Below are 20,076 nucleotides of genomic sequence, written 5' to 3'. Positions count from 1 at the left end.
TCGAGCGAATGTTCTTCGGAAATAATTCAGTGGTTTTTCCTCAAGTTTGACTAATCAAATATATGTTATAAATGAAAATACATTGCTGCAGTTGGAGAGATCGATGTGTAAAAAGCGAGCACTGAAAGTCGATTCTTTTCGAGTTTTTCTTCAAAGTTTGTCCCTTCAGGCTCGACACCAAGATGAATATTATTCCAGCGACCCAATTTCAGTCTTTTTCCTGTCACCCGAACACTATCATTTTTGCCGAGAATCCAGTCCTACCCAAACACGAAAATCTAGCGATCGCCCAGCCTCTCGTTGTGCGGCATATAAACGAGAAATTCGTGTCCCCGCCAGCTTTCATGTTCCGTCGCTCTTTATTGACATTCTATCTCTCCCACCGGTCACACGAACACGCTTCCACGGGCATCGACCCCTTTTAAATAATGTTACATCACGGGAGACGAGCCACGGATCGACTTGTCAGAACTCCTTGGCTTCTGGAAGGGTTTTCCCGACACCTCGTTCCATCCACCCAGAAAACTCGTGGTTCATATATATTCCAGTATGTAGGGTTAGTCACCTAACATTTAAGGGAGTATTCTAGTTTTTCATTTTCAAAAAATTGGTACATTTTTCATTTTTTTTAAATATTGTAGCAAGAAAGTAATTTCAGTATTTTAAGGTGAAATGTAAAGCCCGATCTTTTTATCCAAGCAATGAGTAAGATATTTTCCCTTCTGTTCGATGATCTTTTGCTAAAAAGAGTAAATAAGAAAATATTTCATTGATTAAAGTTCATCGCTTGAATAAAAAAAATTCGGTTTCATTTCACCTTAAAATACCGAAATTACTTTCTTGCCAACCCAGTATGTTGCGGAATATGTGTGGGAAAAGGATTTGTTTAAATTCTAACACGCGACAGTGTAATATTTTTTAAATTTCATCCGATAAAATGTATCTATTGATTTTTTAATGCAACATAATTTTATGTATCGAAGAAAAATGGTTCATTTCCTATTACTGTTCAACCGTTCGAAGATTTGTAAGCCCTTAATGAGACAAGAAAATGTCCAAGGAAAAAATGTTTGCTTTCAAGTAATTATTGAAATAGAGATTTTTTCTGAAGATCATACTTTCCGAAATTTCAAGCTCGTCCACGATATATTTTCACGGTGACGTGTTTTCAATATAACGTTGCAGTGTTAATGTATAAAATGATGCTCCAAACGATTCCGAGGAGTTTCGTAAAGAAAATTGCTAATTATTTAATATCCTGTAAAAGTGTTAGGTGACCCACCTTGTATATTTCAAAGTGATTAAAAAAATGTGCGAACTGTTATACCGAACCCATTCATATTACTAATTTTCGACAGAAACACAAGTTATTTATGATCGAAAATATTATTCTTCGTGTGATCTACGTACGACATCTTAAATCATCTTGAGATACGGAAAATCTGTTTTTTTTCCATTTAGTTCCACTGGCTTCTTATCATCTACTTATTCGTTATTACTTCTTATTTTCGTAAGAACTTTTCTAGAAAAATTAAGAAATTATTACTAGTAGATGTTTCTTACTTTTTAGAGTTATATTACACAAAATGAGCTGAATTGAGAGTTTACAAAAATACAGCGGAAGTTCCTCGGAGGGAAGAAAGTTTTCTTCGAAACTATGAGCACTACATGTTGCCATAAGCCGTACATGATTGTTACGATTCACGAAATCTTATCAATATAATAAACCAAAACAAAAATGTTAGTACCTCGTTTAAAATCGAGCTGAATAAAAAGTTGGAAATCAATTTGGGAACGTCTGACTTTTATCAAATCGGAACGACAACGACTCATTTGATAGATATCAAATTTTCGGGGTTGAAAAAAAGTCAGGTGATCATTAAAAAAATAGTGCGCATCTTCCACAGTACTGAATGTACATGTACATACACATATACATTGAATATATTTCATCGGAAAATCAAAGTGATATAATCTTACAAATAAGGACTACGTCAACGCTACTTAGCTTGTAAGTTACATTTACTGTTCATAAATATTCATCTGTCTACAATGTTTCGCATGTGAAGGAAACTAAATTATAGCCGAGCGTCGTATAGTAAAATAATTAGTTCACGCGATGCGACGATAATGGCGAAATGTTTCCTCGTTGATAAAACGAACCACGAGGGTAGGTTCTGAGAGAAGGAACGAAAGGAACGCGAATGAACGAGAATGTACGAGTACGAAATCTTCGATAGTGTTCCTCTTACCGACTACGCAAATTTTTGGTAAAATTTCAAAGATCTTTCTGCGAGGCAAGCTTCGTAATATTTCTTGCAAACGTTCCTGTGCGAACCTAGCCGAGAATCGCACAGAAAGAAGAAGAAAGTAAAGCTCACAAAGACCATTAATATTATCAATAGATTTGTATTAAAAGTTAAGTAACTCTTTTCAACTGAATCGAATCAGACAAATCCAGATTCATTTGCTCATAAGTACAGTGAGGGACAGAAATGTTGACGCAATCAAAATTCACATAACTATAAACAGCTATGTTTTCTAGATTATTTAATTATATTCGAATATGTATGGTCGTATATTGTACTTTCGCTTCTGTATATTTATTACTACCAGTAATACATATTTGAATTTAATCAATTCGTCTTTAATCGTCAAAGAGTTATACCATAGAATCAAACAACTGATTGAAAATATTTTTTAATTTAATGATTTATAATTATTCATAATTATTAATAATTTCATATTATTCATTATATGAACAGTTTTGTCCATCACTGTAATCGCTAAACAGGATTAAGCCAACGTGCGTTGAATGTCTGCGTTCACAAGGAGATCTAATTTATAAAAAGCAATTGTAACTAACCAATTTATATCCGTATCACAAGTGAGGAGTCCCAAACAAAATCCTTATTAAATAAGAAAAAAAAATGAACTGCCGAGACAATGTCTTCCTTTCAACAATTCGATCACCGATGAAAATAAAAAAAAAAACATTAAAAAAGGTAGCAATAGCTTTGGTAATCACGTAAAGCTTATTGCTACACAAACAATCATTGACTTCGAATCACAATATTTCATTCACAAAGAAAGAGGACGTTTTGGTCAAAATGTATAATACTCTTTTTCCTTTATGTTACACACTTAATGCATTCAGATCCGGTGAAGCGTTTAATCAGTTCTAAGTGCATCGTCACATGAACATTTCGTTACACAGAACAAAAAGAAAATTAACCCTCTATGACACCACGTAAAATCGAAGAATACACATGCGCATCAATATGTTTTAAGTTCGTCGTGTATTTCTTACATTTCTAGACGGGAAAAATAAGTTTTTTTAATACGATCTCTCTTTTTTGCTACTTCACATTAACGTGTACGATCCACCTATTTGTTCTTCTCAAAGTGAAAATGTCAAGTTATAGAGGGTTAATACTACTCCGTGCCTGCCATGAAGAAGTCTAACACAATGAATGAACGTCGTACGATAATTACAAGTATACTGCAAATATTTACGCCAGTATTAAAACTGTATCGAAGAGATATTTATTACATCTACAGAGAGATATATAAAGGTACGAGGAAAATGAAAACATCTGTTTTCTTCTTGTTACAGTTTCTATTCCATTTTCGTTAGTACCTTTTGATATTCCTCAAGCGCATAAAATCCGCAGTCGAATAGTTAGTGTAACATCTCGGGAACGCGCGTTCGTACTTGCCTTCATATTATCTGAACAAGTAATCGATGCTCAATATGGTGCACCGACGTGCAGCTCTGTGGTAGCCTATACGTGAGGTAATAAACTAAATGTAGTCTCAACAAGATTCCCATTTGGTCCCAATGATCAACAAAATGTATCGCGATAATAAGAAACTGACGGCAACAACCGCTTCAAAAGGTACAGATTTATTAACACTTCTATCAAACTGTTCTAAATAATTGACGCTTAGGCAACTAATATTTAGAGATACATGTAAAAAAACATGTAAAATCGACGCCTCTATGACGTAACCGTAAAAAATGTTCAATAACAAATTTGTTAACTTTTTTCGAGGCAACTGAATCTGTCCCCTTTTCAAACCAGTTCTAACAATATCCGAAATGCTACAGACAGTTCAGTGGTTACAGACACTAACTGTGACAAGACCACAAAAGGAATTTTTGTTTAGGCTACCAATGAGTTTACTACCTCGTTGCATCGTTACTTTCAAAAATACAGAAATGCTTCAGAAGCTTTTACCCTAATAAGATTCGAGTGGTATAAACTAAATCATACAAAATACTCTAATGAAACTGAAATTAATATGTAATAAAAACATTCGAATAAATTAAGCCGTATACATACTTATTAATAAGCACTATAAATCCTTTGACTCTTCATAATTATATTATTAAGGTTAGCAAACATTTTTGTTAACGTTGTCTAAGCATTTCTGTACAATTAAATTCATCGTATGTATACCAAGAGCCGTGAACAGATCACGCAATTCCAATTTCCTCGAGTTATGTTGGCCACAATGTATTTTTAATGATAGTGTGCCTCATTGATTTCACTTTTCTCATATCTTCTTCTACTTCGTCTCTCTTTTTTTTACATTTTACAGATCACTTAATTAGAAAATAATTCTAAGTACCTTGTATAAAATACACGCAACCAATAGATATATATATATCTATGTGTATGTATATATATGTATGTAAACACTTTTTTCATTATGAAAATGAAACAAAACGAAATTCATAGTTGGCCTAACCGAACGCTGCGGAAACACTATCGTTAGAAATTCACTGTGTTCCCGCGTATATTCTAGCCGAGTGACCTTAGGGATCGTCATGTCCTCATGTGTCTGTACAAAAATATATGTGTATAAAACACATAATGTCTCGTCGATTCTTCGACACGCAGTCCGTTTTAACCGTGAACGTATGAATCCGCCAAAGATTTTCATAACAGTCCATGCACGTTTCTCCATGATCCTTATTATCGACAGTAGCATAAACAAAGTATAAGTAATGTATGCATCTTTACATAGAAGCAATAATATTAACGTAAATTATAGAAACAACTGGAACCATTCGTTTCGCAAATATTTTCCGATTTCAATGCAATTAATATAATAGCAGTCCCTTGCTTTATAATGTCAAATCAGAAAGTAAAAGAACAAAAAATGACATATAGGAATTAAATCCTTTCCATTTTTCTCTGTCTCAATAACAATTTTCTTTATTTATTTCGTATAAAATAGCTGTAATCAATAAAACTTGCTAAAGAAATCACAAAGCAAGAGTTCCCAAAAGATGTAAACAAAAACATAAAAATAAAAAATTCTTGGGTAACCCTTTGATAGATACATAGTTCATTATTTCATACATCTCTGTATACGAGAAATGAATTCTGTTAATCGATTGGTCAAGCAATCAATAGTTTTTTTCTTAGGACCTATCAGTGAAACATTCATTAACAGAATTCAATTCTAATAATAGCCAGAGACCATGCATGTCTTCGATTACGCTGAAAGAACTGATAAATTTCAAGTCATTTCATAAGTCGTCGTTTTGTTAAATTTTAATAACGCGAAATGTTTTCAAAAAGAAGTCCAAAGACAAAATTCTTCCAGAAGTTATTTAAAATTTAATTTATAAATATTAAAATAAGTAAAGAACTTTTAAATGAATTGCAAAGGAATCACAGATTTATGAAATGATTCGATATTCTTAATAATACTGCTTCATCTATTCCGACTCAACATACACAGATATTATATGTGATCAACAATTAAGTTTGGAATTCAATTTATCAGTTCTGCTTCCTACTATTTCTAAGTTAGCTCCAAAATTGAATTTTAAATTATTTATTTACTAGAGAGAGAGAAAGACTACGTGTAAGATGCAATGAAATGAAAACTCAAATATAGTATTAATGGGGTAAAATCACTTTTCAGTTTTCGTTTAGGAAGCGTAGTTTATAAAAATTTGAACTTGCATAAACTTCCGTAATATGTTTATGATTTTTAGTAGTCTCTCAACATATAATACGAGTGTATATCTACGGTCGCAATTGTTTGTTGGGCATACTGTCAGTAACTTCAACGTAATGATCGGGCTGTACGTTTTGGGTGAAACGATTGTTAAAAACGCACTGCGCATCGCTCCACAAGTAACACGCATTCATAGAGTTTAAGTCTGCGCGGAAACTCAAATGTATGATATCTCGGCTTCTCGTTAACAAGTAATTATACAAAGTTTCCCGCATTGCCTACCTCCTTCGCCGATCGATCTAGGATAAAATTATCATATCTTCTATTCATCTTTTATACACAATGCACCTCGCATTAACGTGCAAAGAATCTACACAGGTAGACAGAGACACGCACATAACACATTTGCACCGGATGATAAAACAAATCATGTTATTTTCTCGTTTATTTATAAAAAAAGAAGAACTCAGTTCAATCAATCACATTAAAAAGTAACTAGGAGGTCTATTTTATCAACTACTCCATATGAAGCATGTGTGGTTTTGTACCAGAGTCAACATCGAGTTACACAAATTCTAATGATCTCACATCAATTACAGCGATTTACATTTTCATTTATCCATTTAGCTTTTCTAAGTGTGTCGCTTTATACAATAGAATGAGATCCATAATTCGTAATGCTGTACGACACATTCGTAAAATTGGTTTATTACGGAATATAGTTTAATTGTTAGCGTAAATATCTTTGTAACTCTCCTTATTCTTCTTCTCCATTTTCTGCCTCTTTCAAATTTCACGTTATAGTTAGCGGTCTCGTAATACTTCAAGGTATAAAGTAGTGAGTAAGCCTTCGGTTACGGTATGTGTGGACGTTATAAAAACTTTTCGATAAAACTTCAACGCGTAAAAATGATCGATCGCACGAAATAACACCAGTACGATCGAAAAAGTAACATGAAATTGAGACAATGATAAAACGTATACGTATATATATATATTGAAATCATAAAATCACCTCTGGTAATACTCTGAAATTACAATCCCACTTAGGCCATTTGAGAAAATCCAGACTCCATTAATTCATTTGTTATCGTAAGACGTAAAAGAAGAAAAGAAATGAGCAAGAAGAAAAATAATTCGCGGTTTATACGAAGTGTAAGTTGCATGCTCTGGTTCAAAATCTAGATGAATATCCAATGAATCGTTCGAGAAGACAGAGTTTAGATATGCAATGTATCTGCGTGTCAATTCTTTTCCTTTATACAAATTGTTAACTTACATTTACCTATGTTTCAATCTAATTCGTCTTATGTACCTATATTTATAATATCTATATATCTTAATACACACATCTCTCAGTCTATCTGTACATGCTACATGACGCGAACGAACTCCTCTCCTTATTCCATTCGACGCCGTTACAATTAAAAACTTATACAAAAAGCCGACGGAATATCTTCCACGATATAGAAGTATCCTTTGCGAAGACGCGTCTCTTCGTTTCCTTACTTCTGCTATCATTGTGAAGTATCTTTTCCCCTTTGTCCCTAATTGCCCGAGAACGAAACGTTAGATCGCACAATGCCTCTGGAATTCTTTCGCATCCTTCAATTCTTTAGTTTTTGTAAAAAATCATCGCTATCACGCCGCAGATCGTACCTTCTTTTACACGCAACGTAATCGCGTAACCGTTAGTTTTTCAAGAATCGTTGATCTGTATTCAGATTTATCACCGACATTGACAGCGAGGGACGAGAGAGAGAAAAATGATTCTACAACCACACGCAAGACATATAAATCGTATTTTCATCGAGATACGCACAGGAAAAGTGTAGGCTATCACGGTTCATCCGCGATATTCATACATTTTGATTCTTCTAGGTGAAACGATTTAATTAATTTGGACTTCAATGCATACGCATATAAAGAAAAATCGAATAAGATCGTTGAACATTACGCACCCGAGAATACGTGAATAATAATGAATGACAATAATTTTCCGAGAATATATATACAAGTGAATATATTATTACTTGGATGATAAATCCTTCCCCTTTTTAATAAAAAAAAAACAAACACGTCTTATCTCAAAAACAGTAAAACACAATGACTATAAATATACAAGTGATGATGGAGAGAAAGAGGAAAGAATGCCGTTGCTATTCGGAAAAGTGCTTCAAATAAAGAATAGAAAAATATTCTAATGTTCGTGATTATGAAAAGAGATTATAATTCGATTATGACAATGTAATACTTTCATTCCATCTCTAACGTTCGCTCGCGACAATAACCGCATGGCGCACGCGATCACCCGCGGTAATCAATCGACTGGGGTAAAAGTGATAGGTAACATTGAATGTTCGACTATTGTTTCGCAGTCGAAGTTATTTGTAATCGATTAGCATTCTAGCCTTTATACGGAGCTAACGGGATTAAACGGGCTAGTAGGTCCTGACGAAGGATGTCGTCTCCTGAATATCCGCTTCGCTGTCTGTGCCCTGGTATCCCTGGGATTGAGAAAGTGAAAGAAGTGCATCCAGTCCTAACGATTCAGCTAGCGGATCTGGCGCTCTCGACTACAGTGTAAATAACACAAAAAATGTTGCGCTAAAACTATAACGTACTATGCTACTTAGCAAATAAAACATAGTTCCTTAAGGGGACATCCTAATTGAGAAATTTTTGAAAAAGGTTTGCTGTAGTATTATAAAAATAATAATTAAGTCAAAACATTTTTTTAAGTAGTTGTATGGTAAAAAAGCAGACGAAGGTATCGCACTCTCTCTAGACCAGGATATCCCCTTAATATATGGTATATAAAATAGTACAAACGAATGATGTTACAAACATTATAGACTACACTCTACTGTAAATAAGGAGATAAGCATAAGAAGAGCATGATAAAGCCTAAGAATGATATCATTTTACATAAGAATAATAAACATAAACGGAATTACGCTAAAATTAACAGCGATAACGTGTCTATTTATATGAACATACCGTTGAGTTTTGATCTGCTTCCTTACAGTTACTACATATGTAATCATCTTCCTCAGCAATTTCTGTACGATCCAACCCGACGCAATGCATGTGAAACCATCCCTCGCATCCTCCGTCACACTGGACCCAATCAACTTCTCTTCCTATCATCCAAATCAAAGCATACTATAGCAGGAATCATTGTGGTAAGATACCATTATAATAGAAAATATACTTACCACTAGGTCGTAAACAATTGACCGCGGCACAGTCGTCCTCTTCGTCCGAAGTGTCTTGTTTAGTCTTTTTTCTGTTACCGCCCCTCTTCTTTGGAACGTCGTCACCTTCTTTGCGTTTCATCTGGAATACACATTTAACTGAAATCGAACTAGACGATGTTCAACAAACCGTGCTTGTGTCACTGATATTGAATTCAATGTCTCGAATTTAAACTTAACCGCGATAGTAAATGAAAATTCGACAAATCATTAACGTCGGATAACGTTTATTTGCAATAACAGATATCAATGTCTGCTACGTAAAATCTTTCGAAAGTTTCAATTCGAGGCAAATCAGATTTTCATATTCAAGTACCTTCCGAGGTCCACGCTTGATTGGTACCGGAGAGCTGGCAGATTTCTTCTCTTTCTGCAATCCCTTTCGTTTCGCTGAATTTTTGTCATCCATCTTTTGCCGGCCAAGTTTCTTCAACAGCTCGAACTCTTCGGACTTCCTCTTTCTTCCTCGTTTTCTTATATCTTTCGAGTCCTGGTTTAGATGCGACTGTACCTCTTCGTACGAGGCGTACTTGCGAACAGTGCTTGGACTATTCGTGTGACTTAATATACGCCAGATGTGTAGCGTCTCGTCAAGTGCAACTTCCAACAAATCGCCTTCCATCATTAACTCCTCTAAACGTAACCTCGCAGATTGTGAAAGCATAACCGCGGCCTCGGACGAGTCGTTCGACTGTGATTTACGCTGAACTTTAGAAACTATAAGATAAACATAATTAATGGTAATGAATATTCAATTCGCTTTGCGACGATCTGTTTTTATATAAACAGATAGATATCTTACTATATGAATATGTGTGCTCATTACTACTGAACGTACTACAACTTGGTTCGTCGTCGTCTATGGTCACCACATCGTCATCGTCATCCTGAAATCCATTATGCACATCAATTTGTAATATATTGCTATTTACATGCTATTTACTATAAGAGGTCGTTCCTCGTTTACAAAACGTTTAAAAACCGATCTTTTTATTACTCTGTGTTATAAATATTCTATGAATTACCTATTGAATATTGGAACGTATGCCTATGAACCCTACGATAATTGACGTTTTAATTAGTATGAGTAACACTTACCGCGGTGCTAAGAGCGCTATCGTCTGAGTGAACACCGCTAAGTGGAGCAATCGCTTGTACTCTCTGATGCAGTTCAGGATTATTGGCTGCCTTTTTCAACTCGCTGCTGATAATCTTTTCTGTTTTTTCTCGTGCTGCAGCTTCTACCAGTTTTTGCGATAATACGGACAGTTTTGCCAACGCTGATGAAATTTCGTCTGTAGCTAATGCTTGACGAGCTCGATCCTATAAAAAAGAATATATATGAAATTCTACTTCATAATATACCATTTAAATGTACAAATTAATTATACAGAATTCTTACCTGCCAATTCATTGCACGTTCTGTAAGACATTGTAATGCTTCGCCTTCTGGTAAACGAATTGGAATTTTCTGAAGACTAACTAACAGTGCCAGTATTGTTTCTAGCCGCGGACGTCGCGACCGCAAACAGCAAGGACACAAAAATTTCAGCTCCTTGGACATAGGTACTTTGCCTTTACATGATGTTTTCGGTAAGGGCACACAATTCGCTGGAAAGCATAGTTAAAATTCATATTCATTCAGTTACAAATAATTTTCAAACTCTGTAGAAAACGATAAATATGCAACGAATTTTACTCACAGTGGAACCAATCTTTACAAAGCTCGCATTGAAGCATGAGACCGAATCTGGGACGCCAGCAAACGCAATACCTGGACTCCTCCATTTCAGTTTTCATTAAATTTCGCTCTCTCAGATTTCTCATCGCTTCCATCTCCCGCTGTTCGGCTAACTTAAATGCAGCTACGATGGTAGCCGAATCATTGGAATCATCTAATTTTGTATCACAGACGAAGACGGGTCCGATGCTCTCTTCACTTTTGCTCTTTTTAACTTTCAACGTTTGTGTACCAACCCCGATACGCGGCGATAAAGCCTCCATTAAAGTGCAGTGCGAGTTTTTCCTTAGGAATGTTCTCGCTGTCCTTTCTTTCCAAGTTTTTGCTTGGGACAGTGTAGACTCTAAAATTGGCAGAGCATTCAGATGTAATGGAATACTTCTACCCTTCTTAATTAACTCGTCCAATGTATCGTAATAAGGAAAATTTTCTCTCGCTTGTACTTCCTCCACCATTTTCGTCCATGATTTCGCTTTATTTAACATATCTTGAAGAATATCTAAACTGGGCAAGTAAGCCTCCACCTCGTCGGCTTCGTGAATAAATTCTTCTAAAGATGATATAGTTTGTCTACTTTTCGTATGAAGATATAATTTTGCTTTCTCTTCCCATTTATCAATCGCATTCATCAATCCTTGTAACTCGGACAGCGTGGTTTCTATACTTAAATGTGGAGGTATCGTCATGCCTTTCTCAATTAATTTTGATAAATCATCGCGATGCACAGATTTTGGATCTTCTTGTACAGATTTCACTTCTTCAAGCCATTGTGTCTGTGCTAATTTCTATGAAAAAGAGACATACAATTATCTTCCAGAAGAAAATCACATTATCATATTCAATCAGTTAAACTTACTTGTTTCAAACGAACAAGTTGAGGTAACTCGATGCAAATAGAATCTCCAAAATCAATACATTTCTCCAGCTGTTCTATATCACAACTATCCTCCTTGGTGTCCAATTCTTCTGCATCTGTTTGAAATTGCAAGACTTGGTCAAGTATGAATTTTACGCCGTCGGATTCCTTGAGCTCACAGCACAGATTTGTTATTTCCTTGTAGAAAAGTGTTAATTCTTCCACAGTTAATTTATATTTAGTTTCGACAGATTGTCTTGTTCTGTATAAAAAAATATTCAATTAATTTCTGTTATATAATACATATATTTTTCGTAGAAACTAGAAAGTGATCATACCTTGTACGTTGTTTATTATTTAGAAGTTGCTGTGCAACGCTTGCACATTTTTCGGCATCTTGTACAGCAGTCGTTAACGCTGTCAACAGTTCACTCTCTGGAAACTTTTTGTTCTCTGCTTCGTTTAAGAGTTCCTTCAACTCATTCAGCTCAATTTTATCACTCTTTTTATCAGGATCCATAGCTTCCTTTACTTTCGTTACCCATGAGTCAAACGACTCGGCTTTCAATTTCAACTTTTGTAACATAATTGGTAGTTCGTCTAAAGTATAACGATAACGTAATGTGTGCTTCTCCGGGGGACAATCACAAAGATCCCTGAAGTGTCTCAGACAAACTAATTGTGAACTTTGGCAAGAACATGTAACCGCACTCAAGAAACAAGTGGTCTTGCACGTTTCGCACTGTCTCTCGTCATCTGGCAAAAGTTCGAATGCTTCACGCTCAGCTTCCGTTACACCCTAAAAACGAATATTTGTATCACAAAGATCATTTATCTAGTTATTTAATATTCTCACATTTTAAAGGAATTGTAAAAGCAGGACGAGACTAGGCACAAAACACATGTAGCCATCTGCAGACAAACTAACTTCGAGATACGAAAAAATTTGAAAAATGCACTAATCATTTAGGATGGTGGTTAACAGTTTTTAATAAATTCGCGAACAAAATGATGAAATTCACTGAATTAGCAGAGGAAACGGAATGCCTGTTTAGCATCATGGTAAGGCTTTAAAAACATAACCTCTATTCACCAATAAAAGTTACATAATCAAGAGCAGAGACACACCAAATAGACATCAGCTAGTCAAGGTCGTTAACTAAAGAACGATCGCACAAAAACTATTTTAACGACAACGAACACAGGCTAACCAAATATAACGAAATATAAGGAGGCATTAATGAGAAATATAACGTGGATGGCGGAGTACTACTGAAATGACCAATGGTTGGCAGTATCAGACGCACACACACGTCTTTTACCGCGTGTTCCCGCATGGTTACGTATGTGTGTATTTGCCGACGTGTGAGTGCGGTACTGTGTGAGTGTGAATCGGCGAACGACTGCTTCAGCACGTACTATACTGTTTGACCTAAATACATTGGTCTGTGCATTTAGAAATACAACCCGTCCTGTGTATTTGACCCATTTTGGAGGCAACATTTGAACGATTAAAGTGCTAAGCACACATTTTCAATGAAATTCAATATTTCCAATGTAAACCAATAATAAGATGACTATATTTATCGCAAGTAAATTCGAATTACACTACTAATTTTGATATACAAACAAAATTGGCTTGAATATCTAACTTTGAAGAAAATTAGAAAATTTTACAGCTCGAAGGAGTAAAACGCAAAAGTTCGCTTGGGCAAAATAAATAAAACATTGCATATAAATGAAATGTATTAATGATTAATGCTGTTTCATGATTTGTGCACTTTGTAAATTCAGCGACCTTATGAAATTCGCAACTTCCATCGATCTCTCAGAGTCCATATATAAAAATCATAACTTACCCATTCCAATAAGTTTTTCCTAAGTTTCTTCTCGTCGTCCACCATTTGAAGCATATCGTGGTAAGTTGCAGTTGCAATTCCTATGTCCAAAGAGTCTGGATCTAGTGACATTTTGCATACTAACTCGTCGTGAGAAAATACACAAAATCGTCTTAAATTTGAGTAATGTGATATACAGTCTCGTCCAATTTTTAGCTATTAAATAAATAACAGAATCGATAAAACATGTGTATTACTGAAATCGAAGATAAGAATTTAAGATGATGAGCTATACCCAATCAGCAGGGGCGAAATTTACAGCTTCAGCAAAGTTATAACCTTGGTTAAAACCAGCGTGATACGCTCGAGGAAATGTTACAACGAATTCACCTGCATGTTGATCAGTCCTAACGACTGGAACGCCTATGACAGAATATAAACAATATTAATGGCAACTAGTAGCGTATGTATTTTAATTATCATATTATATATTACCTTCACTTGTTAAAATGTTAGGATTCATAATAGTGACCAGCTGGTGAAGCAAATCCGGCTGACTTTGAAATAGTTCTGGTGCAGCGGATTTCATTGAATGTTCAAATCTTTCTGCTTGAGAGCCTGGCACGCCGTACCATGTTTTTGGTTCTCCCCAATGTAGGTAATTAATCGAATAACTCCAGTGATCTTCATTATGCCAGCAGAATGTTGCGAAACACATGGCAACGTACATCCATGGTACTTTCATTCCGCTGATGTCAGCATTAATATGACCTAATACACTTCCACGTAACACTGGCAAATTATTTAAATTCCATGGAGATTCAGCATATTCTTGATCGCACGTAAATAAATTAACACTTGTTTTCGTTGGAAATCCAGATCCATGATCCATTGTATGCAAGTCTGCTCCATACTCAACCGTTACATCTTCGTCAATTGAAGAAACTATTCGCCAGAATTCTTTTTCTACTAAAGATGTTGGCACCATCTACAAAGAAATAAGGTTACTTTTTAGTTACGTAATTCGATTAGTTTTGTTAGATAATATTAAAGGACACAACTTAGATAACATACATGTACAGGCATGTTGAAGTAATCGCTCTTGAATTGATCAGCCATTTCCCCAAATTGTTGAAGAGTGTACTCTCTCTGTGCTTGTTCAAAACCGAATGCTTCCATCGGTTTCGAAACTTCTTCAGCAACACACTTTGGGCATCGCCAATCTCCCTTTGGTATTTCTGTTAACGGCGGCATTAGACAGAATGTATGATAACTGTCGTCGCATCCATCGCACAATAGCATGTTTTCTTCATTGTCACCTCTTCCACAGTTGTGACAAATATATTTTGCCAACTATAAAACCATATATGACTTTGAGAAAAGCATGTTCACGGTAGAACAGAATGTAGTATGACATGTACTTACAGGGTCAAATTCATAGGTAAGTTTTACGCCTCTAGTTTTGTTTGATTTTTTTCCTTCTTTGGTATTAAACCCAGCCATCTTTGGGCCGGGTCCATAAAATTGTAACTTTTTAAGCTCTTTGCTATTGTCGTCACCACCATTTTTACTTCTGATTCCATCTTTACAATCATTGTCGGAATCATACTCCTCCTTGCAATCTTCTTGTTTAATACACACTTCTGGCTTCTCTTCCTGACCAATAAATCTCTTTGACCGACGTGAGAATTTTTCAGTTGGAGGTTTGATTTGTTGTCGCGATATAATGCCGTGTGGCTTATAATCCCGATCTTTCTTTTCGTTTACATTAGAGTCTGGTTCAATTTTCTGTGAGTTATGGTACGTATTAAGTAGATATTATCACGAATTATAGTAAAAATAATATTAGAAAAAGGTGATCACTTACAATATCTGATAAAATTTTTCCTTGTTTAAAAACATCAAATGGATATAAAATTCTCTCATAATGGTTCTTTAATATACTCCCAACACTACGGCCAGATGGGTAACCTAATTTATTTGCAATTTTTGCCCATCTCCTTTCTTTTGTTACTGTTTCAATTCCACCTGCAAATAGCATGGGTGGGTTTAGTTAATCCTCTTATTTTATCTTTAACAGTTAATCTTTGTAAACCGTAGAAACAAACCTTCATCTGTAACTATTTTGTGTAAAGAATATAAATCAAGTGCTTTACGTTCAACAAGGGGAATTTTCAAAGAAGAACCTTGGAGCTCCCAGAATTTTGCAATTTGATCTAAGAAATTAAGTTTTATTCTAGTTTTTGCTTCCAATTCATTTAGCCTTTGTATCCTTGGAACAAATTTGAATTTATCTACATCAACAGCAAATGGTGGCTGCCAATTCTGCAAACAACAGGTAACAAATTCATAATAACAATTTCTACGAAATAACACGAATATTTTCGTGTAAAATGATCCTTCAATAATATTCGTCAAATTTTATTTATTGCGTGTAAGTACCAAAAAAATATTCACAGATACATGGAGATACATTTATACGATAATATTTGAAGGTTTTTTAGTGAATCGGTTAGTTTTATAAAAAATGATATACATGTGCATTAAACATATAGTAAAGAAACTACTAGAAAACGGAACACGTTTTAATCAATACTGGCCTAATATATCGAATGAAAAGAGGAGTGAACGTTAGTATACTACATTTTTAAATAATTTCTTAAAAAATTCATTTTTGAAAATAATAACGTAAACGTATACATATATAACTAAATAATCAATAGTTGACTTCGTAGTTTCATCTTTATCGTGACGCAACAACCATTGTAAGATTATTTAGTCTAATTCTTTATAAGGACACTGATCACTTTTAAATACAGCTAAAAATGAATTTTCTTTGTCGATCGCCCTGTTTAAACCTTTTATATTTAATTGTACGGGCAAAATATTCTAGGCATCGTCGAACAACAATATAAATTTCTACAACGTACAAAGTCAGGGTGAAAATAAAACGGAGATTTTCTCCATATACGACGCCCATTTAATGTCGTGACCATAGTTATTTCCGTAATGGCGTCATCCCGTTACAAAATATGAATTTTCCCGAAGTCCCTCCAATCTCTAATAAATAAATCGATACGCTTAAAGTCAATTGCAAGGTATAGAAAAAACAACGGATCAATTAGTCAAGCAACATTAATAGCAAGAACGTTGGCGAAAATCAATTCTGTAGTTCGTGAAACACGGCGATTTACGAGGCTGTCACTAAGTTATTGTAGAGTTGAAAAATGATTGTATCGTGAAAGCATATTTTTATTTTCCGATTTGTTTTAAAAATAACTTTCAAAATAATACGATGATACAATTTGTTGTGATCGCTCACGATAAATCGTTACGACAAACAAATTTCTGCTAAATCATTACATTGTAAAAATTCAAGAGGAAATTTTTACGAGACACAAATAGAATAAAGAATATGTTCGGTGTCATCTTCTAACATATTTTACGCAGCCTTTCGCAAATAACTTGACTTAACTATTATTCCCACGCGATGATGTAAAATATGATTGATTTGAAGGTAACGCCAAATTTAACGCAATCATTTCTATTTCCAAGTTGAAATTGACATTCTTATTTTAATACTCATTTGCATGTTGTTTTTTACAACAGTTTGTTTGTTCTAGCAATATCGTCACTGCTGCTTTATTTTCTACTCCTTTATTACTCTGTAAACTGAAATATAGTTTCCAAAAGTTCATGTTGAAAGTATCTTTTCCACGCACGTAGATGCAAAATGGTGGCAAAAATCGTTACCGATTACGTTGCGATGGAATAAACAACTATAAAGTAGAAGTCGCAATAAAAAAGAGTACGTGAGAAAAAATTTCCCTATACATACGCGAAAGAAGACTGAATGGTTTTTACTGATTTTCGTTTAGTCTACAAAGTATTAAAAAAGGTAACAAAATATCGTTATCGACAATATCGTTATCTAAAAATGTCTTAAGAACATTCAAAATTGTTATTTGCTTACGCGAAGCTCGATAACAGTTAATAAAATCCACTTATACAAAAAGTGATCGGACTGTGTACGTGCTCTGAAACGAAACAGAAACTTCTAGGAAACTTCAAACAACTTTCGTATTCGTAATGTTACGATAATCGTGAACGTCTCGGGAATCATCAATCATGATTGCTGATAACATTTTCCAATTTTTGTCTCGATGAACACCATCTGCATGGTTCCACATTTCCGAAATGTGTCGATGCATTTCGCTAAGGTGACATTGTTTCGATTGTCTCGGCCATTTTACATAGCGTACCTTCTAGCTATAACGATATTTAATGTCGCAATAGTACGAGTACCAAAGTGCTTGACGCCTTACTATTTCCATTTCCATAAATCCTACATCTCGAAATACAACACCTACTACCATAACTTTCTGGCCAGTAGAAAAAATCAAATCGACATGTTTTAAATAATGTGGCAACACCTATCAGAACATCATGCAAGACAAATGCTACTCTTCAGACACGAGACCGTGTCTCTTTTCTTTTCTTTTCTCATCGTATTATCATTCGTCCCGTGTCGTCGCCGGGAATACTGTCCATAGTTTTACCATATCGCAACGTTTCAATACCAACGAGGGAAAAACTCGTGCAACGATGTCGCACGGGAAAGTGTAGTATGGTGCTACGATGAATTGATTTTACTTAATGATTAATTTTCCATTCTATTGTACGTATTACACAGGTACTCGTTTATTTTGTGATGTCACGTCTGTGATGTCCCTACGGAAGCGTCATAGGACGTAAACGAGGTCGGTGCATGCATATCCGTACACCTCGACAATCACAAAAACAGAAAATTTACTGAACGAGTTGGCTCTACATAGATCCGTTCAAAACGAGGCAGCGACGAAATAGAGGGATCAATGTATAGCGTCCTTCTCACGGGAACATACAGGAAAGAGAAAGCAGGAACACGACGGGGAAATAGTAGAACAAGAATCGATGTAATTCACGATGGAAAAAGGATTTACTTACAGGCGGTGGTTTAATCTTACAAATGCCAGACTTCTCCGCGATCGGCCGTATTTTCGCGATGTAGCCAAGGGGATCATGAAACTCCTCGATAGTTGGTTCGAAGACCGGCGCCTCCGGCGGTATAATAAATTCGAAGTCCGATTCACCACGATCGCAAGCCATGTCTTGGGTGCAATGATAAGTCCCGAAAAAATCCTCACAACCGAAGTTCGTGTCGAACCTCGATACCATGACTTGAATGCCCAACACAGCTTGGACGCGGATAGGTGGCTCACACGCACCTAACGCGGGTGAGGACCTCGCGCCAGCTCCAGCACCGTTACTCAGCTGCTGGACCCGAGATTTGATGTGGAACCGTGTCTCGGTAACCCGTCATCACGAACTGCATTTGTATATCCGGTAGAAAGCAGTTGACAATTAACGCAACAGACACGAAACACACAATGCACAACGTCTACGATATCACGCGGAGCCTCGCACACGAGCAACTGTCCCATTCCCTGAACCATACACCTCTTCTTCCCTCACACCTACTTGAACGTATCTGCTGAACAAATAATGGTTCTCCCCTCTCCTATCGTACAAGAGTTACTAGGAAAATTAGTATTTTTTTTATCTGATATCGCTATATTTTGTGGCTCCGATACCAGTGCCAAGCACGTAACCGCAAACTTTAGATACAGTATTATGACGAGATTGTACATGGTTATTGCTGCCTTCGATATATTTTAATTTGCTCAAATTTCTTCGATTGTCATACTGACTAGAATGTTAATTTTAAAAATGATGAAAACAATAATATATTGGTATAAATGTGTGTTTATAAAGCACAAATAATTTGTGGTTTAAAATGTATTTTTCATTATTTACATATTGTATTTCTTCGTTTTCGTAACGAAAACACTTCATAGTAAATTATTTTATTCTATGATGTAGAGCTGTGTATATAGACTGATATAGACAGTACATAGAGCAGTTTATAGCTGCGTAAACCAATAGTGGCGCCCCCTTGAATCAGGGAATATGTCAATTACGTCTTTTATAAAACGAAATATTGTTGAGATGTGTTCTCTTATAAGATTGATTACATAAGTACAGTAAATTCTACGATTCTATGATATAGAAAATAATGTATATAGCAGAGGTTGCGTATTCGGTGAATTTCAGTTGCGAAACTGATGAATAAAGACAAAATATCCCTACAAAGTTCTGGTTCTTTCTATTATTTACCATTATTATTATTATAGATTGTTATAGATTTACTTTTTTGCAGTATTTATATAATTACGACACATACTTATTTTAATACCTATCGAAAACGTATTGATGTTCGAATGCACTTAATATTATAAGTATTATGTTTTAATGTATAAGAATTAAAGCTATTTAAGTGTATAGTTTTTACAATAATATGAATTT

At 35.2% G+C, this 20,076-nt stretch overlaps 1 protein-coding gene across 3 annotated transcripts; it reads right to left on the bottom strand.

Moving 5' to 3' along the window:
* Positions 1-45: 45 nt before the first annotated feature.
* On the bottom strand, positions 46-19,197 carry Kdm5 (Lysine demethylase 5). 3 transcript variants are annotated; one of them, XM_076420798.1, is made up of 18 exons: positions 18,658-19,197; positions 15,780-15,996; positions 15,539-15,699; positions 15,097-15,459; positions 14,746-15,024; positions 14,167-14,659; positions 13,967-14,094; positions 13,693-13,887; positions 12,172-12,632; positions 11,834-12,095; positions 10,940-11,762; positions 10,639-10,847; positions 10,335-10,559; positions 10,039-10,123; positions 9,553-9,953; positions 9,198-9,318; positions 8,980-9,122; positions 46-8,486 (listed from the first exon to the last, which is right to left on the bottom strand). In XM_076420798.1, the coding sequence occupies exons 1-18, from the start codon at positions 18,886-18,888 to the stop codon at positions 8,421-8,423; spliced, it is 4,863 nt and encodes a 1,620-aa protein (XP_076276913.1). In that variant the 5' UTR covers positions 18,889-19,197; the 3' UTR covers positions 46-8,420. The 3 variants fall into 3 exon arrangements, with proteins under 3 accessions (XP_076276913.1, XP_076276912.1, XP_076276910.1); XM_076420797.1 differs by having other exon boundaries at positions 46-8,555; positions 10,075-10,123; XM_076420795.1 differs by having other exon boundaries at positions 46-8,555; positions 18,658-19,196.
* Between the last annotated feature and the right edge of the window lie 879 nt (positions 19,198-20,076).

Source organism: Lasioglossum baleicum, chromosome 3 (assembly GCF_051020765.1).
Source record: "Lasioglossum baleicum chromosome 3, iyLasBale1, whole genome shotgun sequence".
NCBI lineage: Eukaryota > Metazoa > Arthropoda > Insecta > Hymenoptera > Halictidae > Lasioglossum > Lasioglossum baleicum.
The sequence above is the reverse complement of the archived record's forward strand: the minus strand, read 5'-3'. Positions and strand labels throughout refer to the sequence as shown.